At 38.2% G+C, this 11,491-nt stretch overlaps 1 protein-coding gene across 1 annotated transcript in view; it reads right to left on the reverse strand.

Annotated features, from left to right (window-relative positions):
• Positions 1-3,108: 3,108 nt before the first annotated feature.
• The window catches only part of b3galt1b (UDP-Gal:betaGlcNAc beta 1,3-galactosyltransferase, polypeptide 1b), a 48,250-nt gene continuing 39,867 nt past the window's right edge, over positions 3,109-11,491 (reverse strand). Inside the window, exon 2 of the mRNA XM_020594714.1 lies at positions 3,109-5,616. Coding sequence (XP_020450370.1) covers positions 4,395-5,381 — 987 coding nt within the window. The 5' untranslated portion in view covers positions 5,382-5,616 and the 3' untranslated portion in view covers positions 3,109-4,394. The remainder of the gene's footprint in view (positions 5,617-11,491) is intronic.

Here is an 11,491-nt window from a genome sequence, read left to right on the forward strand (position 1 = left end):
GGGTGAGGAGAAGCACATTGTCATGATAACACAGTGAATGTCTAAAAAGAGTACAAATTCTGTGTTAAGACATGTTTTACACTGACAGAAAAGGGAACCTGTGTGCAGAAAAGAAGACCTGGATGCTACTGTGTATAATTTGCTGCTCTCAACAGTGTTAATGCTTCTAAATGCTAGAGGTGCCTTGTTCATTTTTCTGTGCCTAAGAAAAGTAGTCGGTTAAATGAGACCACACAAAGAGCAGACCCTGCTGATTTCCATTTCACAAATGTATTACTTCAGCAATGACACAATTCAAGTGAAATATCTAAATGAGACAAGCTGCAATGCACTTTTAGGCTGAGTGCACCCAACAAGCAGACGCTTGGCCTCCTGGAGACAGTGAACTGCTGTGCTCTCATCACTGGATGCACAAAACATAATAGAACCTCTCCTCATGTAATCCACTCTGGTTGATGCTTTTTTTCAGGTGCCAGGTTAATAGACAAATACAACAGCTGAATTTTCTTGTTCTGTCCTGCTGCACTAAAAAGATTTTTTGTTCTAAAAGTAGTCCTATTGTAAGATAATGCATCTGAGGATGAGACCAAAAGACATTTATTGAAAGGGTGACAAGCATTTGTCTGACCAAATGAGTCCTGCAGGAAATAACTTTACTTATAAAGAATTTAGTAATTTGTTTTCTATGTACAGTACATGTGCCATTTCAGCATATTATCCCAGTTCTTTCTCTGTAATCAGCAAATTTCTGACAAGGAGCAACAAATAAAGAATTGCTATTATTAAAAAAAAAGGTGTGGCATATTTAATGTGTCAAAATAGTTTAGTGTAACTGGATTTGTTTGTATACATACACTTTATTTTATTATTATTTTAAAATCCGATTATCTTGAAGTTAATGTTTTTCTTTTATGATTTAGCAAACTTTGTGATACTACAGAATATGTCAACATTTGGCAAGGTACTAGCATGGACTTTAAATTGTTTAATGTGACACTAATGTATGAAAGTAGTACATTTTTAGCCAATTAAAAATTTAATTCATAAGAAAAACGATACACCACTGCTGAATTGAGTACACTGGTTGTGTTGCCACAGTGTCACTTGATCTGGTATGACCAGTAGCTTATGGCAGCTAATGCTCGCTAGCTAATTTAAATGGAAAGCAGCTAGATAGCATCACGTGCTAATTTGCATGTAGGTGACGTCTTTTTTTTTTTTAACCACGTTTAGCTTTCTGCATTGTTTTTAGTTTTTAAATAGTAACTTGTGATAACATGAGCTTAATGCCTGGAGACTGAAAAAACTGCATTTTATAAGGTCACCTACACTAATTACATAAATGGTTTATTGCTGTAAATCTAACTTAATGTTACTATTATGACATTACCAGAAGATGCTACATTTAAGAAGCTGGTGAAGCTTGAGTTACTTTATATATTGAACATTATGTTTGTTCTCATATAGGCAAAATCAACCTGCTGGATTTTTGAAGGGAGTCTGCTCACTTTCTATAAGCAAAAGAAACAAGGAGCTTATGAAGTGAAACCAGGCACACTGCCCTTGGTGCTAAAGAGAATCCTGAACCATCATAACCCTGATTCAGGAACCTGAAACACTGATGTCAGCATCTAACCCTGTCCGTTGTCCACCAAAAACAGTCTGCAGAAAATAAGCTTCACTACACATTTATTTCAGTTACACATAAAACATGCTTATGAAATATCTGACGCTTCATTAACAGCCAACTAATTTGATAATTATTAGAATTTTTATGTCTCTGCTGGAATAATAATTCAACATAGTGTCAACCTGTACACTTGACAGTCCAATTTTCATAGTTACTGCTGTCATTTTGATCACCTCATCATGGAAAATAAGGCAAATACACCCAAAGTGAGTGTCCCAGAGCTTATTTAGAGTCATCTTGAGTTGTTTGTCTCCAATAGGCTTGCTCCCTCCCACGAACCCCAAATGCACACCCGGTGGGTATTGCATCTACTGCACAACAAAGCTCTGACAATCATCCCATCTATGTATGGAACTGCCAAGTGTATCCCCACATCAGTTAAGTTAATTGCTTTGCAGGGGTGGGATAAATTCCCCTGCTGGGAACCTCCCACATGTCTGTATAGTTCATGCACAGTTTTAAGGTCTTAAGAGACTCATGTCAAACCAGTTAGTTGGGTTTGTGGCAAAACCTTTTACAGTGCTTGCATATTGTTGTCATTTACTGCATATGATAATTCAAACTGAAAGTAGAACTGAAGTGACATTCATTACATCTGATTAGTTAACATTGCATTGTTTTGTCATATTTCTTCATTGAAGATTTTGTAAAAATAGTATTAAAATATCGTCTTGTTCTCGTGAACCGAGTATCATGTATCACCTTGTCTTGTAAAACAAGTGTATCGTCACACCCCTATTAGAAACCGTTTCATAAAAGAGATATGATTTTCATTTTATTAATATTTTTTTAAATTTTTATACACTCCGACCATTTTTGTTACTTCTGTTGATGAAGGAACATTTGTACTAGCTGAACATGCATTTTACATTATGCTGATGAGAAAAAAATTCTTTGCTTTACTCTTTTTACCATTTCAAAGTAAGGGGATGCAAACTTTTGTACCCAGCTGTATCTATAAATATAAATATAAATTGTAATGCTTCAGAAACAATGTTAAAACTTTCATGCCAATAAAGCCCCTTTCAACTGAAATGGGCAATTGAATTAAAAATAAATTATTAAATTAAATGATCAAATTGAAGAATTAAATTATTGAATTAAAGTACTAAGTTATTTGATTAAAGAATTGCTGTTTTCTGACCTGGTCAGTTAAACCAGGGTCCAATACATTCAGTCCAAGAGCACTTTCTTGTTTTGAAGTGTAGGCTTATCAATCAACTGTAAACACGTGCTTTTTGATTACAAATAGAGCAACACAAGAATGAAGAGGCTAATCTGAACTAAGCTTCTGTGAATCCACAACTGAGGGAACTGGAAAAAGGCAACAAGTAAAAGCAGTAATATAACTTTAATTATTCAAGTATTTGTTTTTAATATAAAAAACACAATAATTGTAACAACAACCCCTGTCGGGATAGATGGTTCACAGTAAATGTTACATTAGTTTATAATACTACAAAACCTCTGGACAAAAAAAAAAAAAACATTGGCTGTGAAAGTCACATTTTCTGACAGACACAAAATGTTTTCATGATGTCAGTAGTAATGGTTCAATAATCACTGATGTGCCAGATACATATGATAATACATCCAGTCAGTAATGATCTTGCTACAGTTGAACTCAGACTTGCACAACATGATACTGTGTTTCCCTTGATGTCTGGGGGAGATGATGAGCTGAAGTAGCTGCTGATGTACAGCACACAGTACATAACCAAGAGTGGCAGCTATAGTAATGAGGAGCTTGTAGCTGACTCACAATTACCCCAAGTATGAAAATTTCAAAGTCAGAAAACAACAAAATGCACCTAAAAAAACATAAATCTGAAACTCAAATGTCTCAAAGTGAAGAGGCAGTGAAATGAAGGCAATATGTAAACAAAAACATCAGGCAAATTCATAATGAAAGCGCATCCAGTGAATTCAGCTACAAGGTTTCATTATTACCAACACTAAAGAAAACTTACAGAATGAAAAATTCCAATAATCTTTCAACTTGGTATGTTTGGATAATGATAATATACCAAAGCCTATTTTCATCTTCATGTTTGTGTTCATAAGAAAGCTGGGAGTGTAGTGAGAGTGTAGACAGAGTATTATGTCAACAAACAACCTGGCTTGTTGATGGATAAGGTTAACATTTTCATTCTCATAGTTCAAGAACTCTCTTTTCATTTATAAATACTACTTTCAATATTATAGATATAATCATTTGAAACCGCACTGATTCCTGCACAGAAATCCTGCAGGAAGATCGGGGTGCTGAGTCAGCAGCCACAGAGCAGCTAGAGAATGAGTGTGTTGCTCAAGGACACTTTAACAAGTGAAAAGGTCGTGGCTAACCCACTGTCTCTACCTATTAGGCCAAACTTGATTAATGCTCGGTGCTGATTGATGCAATGCTTGTAAAGAATAGTCTGGAATACATGAAGAAAATTACTTTCAGTAACACCATCACATTTTAATTTTTTCATGAGAATACACGCTTGACAAACCTCATGCATTCATTAACACTCATGAGGAGTAATGAGCAGAAACAGAGATGGATGTTAATGGCCTGTCATGAAACAGACACTTGCAGCAGCCCTCAATATTTTTACATTTATCAGTTTGTAACTGATGATGTTTGAAAAGGAGAAAAAGGCAAAAAAACAAAAACAAAAAACAAAAACAGTTTTTTGTTCAGTGGTTCTTATGTGCCCTAACATCTGAGGTGCTTCTTGCTGGACATGTCATTCCAGATGCGGTGCATCTCCTCCGGGGAGATCTGGTGGACGGTGATAACCCGTCTGTACCTGCACAGACTGTAGGCCATTTTCCAGTGATTAAAACCACTGTTCTGATAAGGGTGTATACCCAGCTTACGCAAACACAATCCCACATACACATCCTCCAGGTGTAACAGTCTTGTATGTAATGAAGTCTTGTAGATTAGCTCAGCTACATCTGCTGAGAACACATAGCCAGTGCCTGAACAGAAAGGTGGGTATTTACTGTCAGGATACAAGTCTCTGGGCATGTACCACTTGCTGCGCATATCCCTTATGGGACCACCATTTATCACATAGCCAGTGAAATATCTTCTTCTTGGCTTGGTACTGGGCTTCAGAAGCTTGTAGATCAGATTGTCCATGTTGACAAAGATGTCACTGTCTGTCTTCATGACATACTGCGCTTTGGGACAGAAGGTCGCCACCCAGCGCATGCCCATCATGGTCTTCAATGTGAGGTTGTGGTAGGAATCAATAAAGTTCTCCACCACAATGTCATGAAAGATCTGACTCTCCTGCTCCACCATCTGGTTCAGGACAGCGTCTGTGTTCCTGCCCAGCAGAAAGATGGTGAGGATGCGGATGTCACTGAAGGTACTCTCATCCCCCCAGGTTTCCCGGATGGCTTGTCGCGCATCAAACTCCTTGTGCGTGGTGCTGATGAGGATGACCAGGAAGGGAGTGACACTTTCGCACTTCTTCGGCTCATTGACAACAAATTCAAAGGAATGTGGGTTGAGGGGGCGGGTGCGGATGTTGGTGAACGTGAGGTTTTTGTGGGTTTTCACAGTCTTTTGTATAGGCACAGACACGTGGCCGACATAAGAGGACGTTGGACGAGATATACTCAAGTACCACAGAGCGCTTGCCCAGCAGACCACCGTCAACAGGTACAAACATGACACTTTTGAAGGCATTATGCTGCATTTAGGTGTATTCTGATGAGTTGGATCTTATAAGGCTTTTTTTCCATTAGCAATGTATCACCCTGCAAGGCAGCATTAAGCTGCTCCAGCGTGTAGTCTGACATTAATTGTCAGTAATGGATTACTTTAGAGAGAAGTGATGCCGTTTGCGGTTTAATACAAAGCACTTTAAAAACATATGGACGTCCAGTTTCTCTTGGTGATACTGCTGCTTCCCCATTCACATCTGAAAGAGAGAGAGACAGAGATAGAAAGAGGAATGGTCAGTTAACATAAAAAAACATTTATATATCACTCAGACACACTCTAAAAGTACGTTTGAATAAATCATGAGAAAAACCACTGCAATTTTTTAAAAACCCAATAAAGTCAGTAGAGACAAAAAAAAGAATGAAAACTACAAAGTTTGCAATCAGCAACCACAACAAGAAGTCAAAGAAATAAGGAAAGGCTGGTAGAACATCAGAGTCAGTTTTAATGGCCAAGTATGTTAAACATGCAAGAAATTTGGTACAGTGGCTCTAAAACAATGTGTTTTTCTAAGACAACAGGAAGAAGAAAATTCCGAAGAAAAAAATAAATATATGCGCATTCAAATAAGAAAAAACAGGAAAAACAGAAGAGACGAAACTATTTATTTATAAATACATGTACATATATAAACATTTTCACAGAAAACCTTTGAGATGTGGGCACAGTGAGCTGGGTCAGTTTGAAGTGGAGGATGTCTGAGATGATGGTGGTGAGCGCCAAGCTGATGTCCACAAAGAGGACCTGTGCATAGGTCATAGGTCTCTGGGGAGTCGTGGTGTTGCAGGATGTAATGCAGTGCTATGTTGACAACATCATCCACTGACCTGCAGGAGGTCTGACAGCACACCTGTGATGCCCTGGTGGGTCAACACCAGTTTCTCAAAGGACTTCATGGCCACAAATGTAAGGGTGACAAGTGTGGGATCATTCAGTCCATTCATCACTGTATCATATTTATACAATAAATAACCTAAATACTGTAGAAATACCTCAGAAATCAAAAATCCTCACAACACAAGCTGTTTCCTCTGAATGGACGTAATTTGAGGAAAAAAAAGGAAGGGACATGGACAAAATTAATATCTATTAAATTACATGAATAGAAGGAGCGAGGTGCCATCAGCTGTCTTGCAAAAGTGACTCGTCGTCAGACAAGTTCCTATTATTCATTGCTGAGCTTTAGTTATTTTTCATTGGCAGCCACCACTGTGATATGAAGATTTCCTGCACACTGTGTTGCTTGCGTCGGCTTGCAGCAGGACAAATGTGCTCTGTGAAAATGTGAATATGGTTTTCACACTTTCCATTTCATGTTTATTTTGCTCTCATCGTGAACGATAACCAACACAGAATATTTAATGGTTATGATTTAGTCCTAATGCAGCTCATTTTAATGAAAATGAAGGAGGCACAGCAACACCACAGTGACATCCTGCTGCTGTGTTCATCAGAGTATTGCGAGTACCTAAACTGCAATATTTTTTAGTTCATTGGTAAAAGTATTTTGATTCATTACTTAAGTAAAAGTACAAATGACACCATGTAAAAACACTAAGTAAAATTGCTGCATTGAAAATGTTAATCAAGCAAAGGTACCTAAGTATTTTCAGCAAAATGCACTTTAAGTATCAAAAGTAAAAATACTCCACAAAGAAAACTAGAGAAAAGTAACTACAGATTTCAAAAAAGAGCTGTTGAGTAAATGTACAATATTTCCAGTTGATTTGTAATGGACTAGAATTACAAACTAGAATGAAATGTGAAAAAGGAAATGAAATGTGAAATGGAACTCAAGTTCCTCATATTTGTACTTGAGTGTGTGTGATGTTCCATTCCCATAAGAATAGCCAGAAGTGACAAAGCTGAATAAACTGGAAACTGCAAAACAGATTAAATGCTCACACCTGCAAACAAATGAGTTATAGATTTAACATCAGAATTTAAAACAGGTGAAATCATTTTCACCCTTCAATACATGATCCTAGAGAACCGGTTGACATTTCAGAGGTGACAAATGCCCTTTTAAACTCAAATCAAAACAGGAAAAAAAAAGGTTTTACAATTTCTCTTGATCTGTGTCTCAAAAGCACTGTGGGATTGGATGCAAGCCTTTCCACTGACAGCATGATACAGTAGCACAAAGGGAACACAGTGCCATGATAAGCTTCTTCACTGGGGTACGTTTTCCCTCACCAGTTAGTTCACTGCTGAACTGACATCTGCTGACTCTATTAAACCATTATTCTGCGGCATGGACACTGCAATAGCTTTTGTGTTGTTGGCTTTTGTGCTTTATGTGCAGGTGCCTGAGCACCTACAGTATATGTTAGCATGCAGATCATGCATCGTGGCTTTTGTAACTCTCAGTGACTTTGCTTTTCATTGTGGGGAGGCAGATTAGACGATACACTTCACGGGAGAATAGCCTCAATGCAATAAAATTACATTTCCGTCTTCAAAGCTAGAGAGGAAAACCCAGAGCCTAGTCTTCAAAGCTAGAGAGGAAAACCCAGTCTGAGCAGACATATAGCCATAATGACATGATTTGAATTCCACTTAATGATAGAGCACAATAACCTGCAGCCTATGCCCATATTGTAAGCTGAGGTACTTTGTTAGATTGAAAGACATTACAGTGACAACAAAGGACACAACAAACTTTGAAAACAATGCCTCCTTTTTACTATAGTAGTCTGTCACATGAATTAAAGCTGGACCTTCAGCATGTGAACTATGATTAAAAAAAATACCTTCTTTTCTTGCATTGTGTATGCATTTTATTTGTTGTTAGCTTCAGACTATATATTTCTGCCAGCAGATAATCAGGTTGAATCCATCTTAAAAGTGGTGTTACCTCTCAGTTCGTTTTGTACGGAACCTATTTCCCTTGCTTTTCAGCAGAATACTAGTGCTGAGAGTATTTGCTCACAATAGCAGGCATCTCCTCCTCCTGTGAAATTGCTGTTAGATCTCAGGATGTGGAAAAGGACTGTTCCTATTAACAACACTTTACTCAGACATAAGAAATACACAGATGCTGATATTTTCTAATACCAGAAAAGAGGGGATGGTCAGACAGTAGAGTGAAGACGGAATGTAATAGTGGCAGATCACCCTCATCGAGTGAGTGACTCTAACAAGATCAAACTCTGGCTGCTGACTCTGAAGTTAGTAACACACTGAAAGCAAAAACCTACCAAAACAATGCACTTTCTTTCTGTATGTACATATAGACATGTTTAAATACATAATAACCATGGTTAGCTGGTAGCAAGCAGTCACCGTTTCCCACGTCATCACTTTGCAATCTACACTATGAGACCGAACTGAAGCAGTGTTCATTTGGCTGCCAATCTGCAAAACCCAACTGCCAGTGGATTTTCCAGAACAAACATTTCTAAGCTGGCCTGAGTCTCTCATGTACATACAGTATGCACCACTACATTATGCTGACTACTCAATTTGTCCCTGACTGATATGTAAGGAAGTGCATTTTACAGCTGGTGAATGTCATTGATTAGTCCCCCAATGAAGAGGCTGCTCTGTGTTTAACAAAACTGAAGTGAAAGAAATTAAATATCTCCTTGTCCCAGCATCTATGAACAGAAACGACTGCCTAGCATACAGAAAGTGGATGAAAGAAGTGACAGCTCTGTATATTCACATATTTTTATCATCACAAGATCAAACCAAATGATAAATCATTCATCTGTGTGATGATAATTGTGCATCCTTCCTTTGATTTGTGTATTTTATCTGTGTGGGCGAGACAGGGAGATATAAATGGGTCTATTTGCCAGTGAATCATATGGCAGCATGCTTCAGTCATAAAACAGTGAGATATGTGGAAAATACAGTAGAAAGTGGTGGGAGAGAAGGGGCTTTAGACGAGAGCTAGAAGGGCTGATGGATCCTAATTATGCTCAGGTTGAATTGTGTGCAACACTCTGATCTTAATATGAGCGCTGACACAATTGTGCTTTCTTCTCTGCTGCAAATTCACTGAACAACAGCTTCTAGAAAAACATTCTGACCTCAAATACGTCAAATGGCATTAGAAAGATTTTCTACAGAAAAGCTGCCATTTGCTGTAGTCCTGGATTTTTAATGTCATCGGGATAGAATGGAATATGTTTCAAATGCTTTTTCGCTGAAGAGTGAAAAGAAAATAGTAAATTGCGCCAGTTGAATTGGTTGTCATCAAAGTAGAGACGGAGAACAATTTTACTTTGGTGCAGTTTATCAGGTTTTATTCACAAAACAAACTAACTGTCAAAGTTATGAGCACTGTCTAAAATAAGGGGCTTGTCAGTCCTAAATTTAAGACTCTCACCTGTGTGTCTCCAGGATGCGGGCCTGTTTGTTGGCCAGTCCAACTCTTTGATCTAGACTGAAATAATCTAACTATCAGACAGACTGCTGTGAAATTTTGTCATTCATGATCCCCGGAGGATGAATCCCTCTTACGCTTCCTCTAGCATCCCCCAGAGTTTAGCTAACATTTGTTGTTTTGAGTTAAATATAGAGTATATCAGGAACTGCTGGATAAACTGGCATGAAATTCAATACACACATTCATGTTGCCTCAGAATGAATTGTTTTAACTTTGATGATCCCTTAAAGGATAAGGTTGGCCATTTTCTATATTAACAGTATTTTAAACACTCCCCATGCAACCACCAATGTTTTGCCCCTTCTCCTTCTTAATGTCTGTCAGTCCTGGATTAGCTTACCCTTCCATGCTATAGACCTCCATAGTTATGGCAAAACAATTAAAAACCCATCAGTGAAACACACAGCCGCACTGATTTACCTTTCCTCATTACATTACATTAAAGACCCTGGTATTTTTCTAAAAATGTTGCCACAAAGGCTCAGAACAGCCATAACCTTTTACAGCATCTGAAGTAAGCATGAATGAAATGTCCATGCACACAATTCTTTAACTTTTCACCTAAGGTCATGATCAGGTTATAATGTCACAGTGTCCAGTATTAATGACATTCTAAACAGCCACAGCTATACCTTGTGTTTGCTAATTAGAAATTGTTAGCTGTTCACATGCTTTCACATGATGGTACATTTGTTAGTGGTGAACATGTAACCTGCTGCAAGCTCATTAGCATTTAGCTCAAAGCATTGCTGTGCGTACGATTTCATAGATTGCACCTCTGTGTCGTCTGCTTGTGTGGCAGCCTAGATGTGGCTGCTCTAGCTCGTGTCGAGATCACCAGAGCATGGAGCCGAGCCTGCAGGCAGGTCGCCAGACCTCTGCAGAGCTATTATTCCAATCAGTCTCTGTAATGCTGGATGCCACTCTGAGAATCAGTCAAAAAAAAAAAATCTCCCGCTCTGTGTGAACAGATTGGGTTGATGACTGGCAGAAAGGATGGTAAAATATCAAATGATCTATAAGGGGAAGAATAGGTGTACATGGTATGAGCACTAGACCTTCAGGACATGAAAAACACTATAGAATCACAACACAGAGGGGAATGAAATGGGGAAATAATTAGCCTATACAACAAACAGACCCAATTTATCATGATTTATTACTATATAGCAGAGGTAAAGTTGTACAGGGAGCAGAGCACAAGGACAGCGATTCATCAAGACATGACATTTCTTTCTCCCAGCCTCTGGGTTGACTGTTTGGCAGGCTGGTTTCTCAAAAGGGTTATTACACTCTCCTCTGTACACAACAAAAATGTTTTGATTCATGGCCCCATGGCCATCTAGAGACAGGTCTCTAAAGTGTTTTTCCAATAATGACGTCTCTGCGCTAATAGATAGCCAGATTAAATTAACTGATTCATACAAAGCTGGAGTATCAGGGGAAGCCTGTGGCAAAAAAATTTGAACCAATCACCTTCACTTTCATTTGACACAGTATTGCTGGTTATGCTTTTGATCACACAGCACACTAATTGCAGAACTTTAGAGATAACAGTAACGACAAATAACATAGGCTATGCATTTTAATTTCTTACTGGTCTCTGGATGAAGTCTACAGTGTGCTGTGTTAACACAAACACATCTGCAGCATTTAGTGTGCAATAATATGCGAA

This window comes from Monopterus albus, unplaced genomic scaffold (assembly GCF_001952655.1).
Source record: "Monopterus albus unplaced genomic scaffold, M_albus_1.0 scaffold24.1, whole genome shotgun sequence".
Lineage (NCBI taxonomy): Eukaryota > Metazoa > Chordata > Actinopteri > Synbranchiformes > Synbranchidae > Monopterus > Monopterus albus.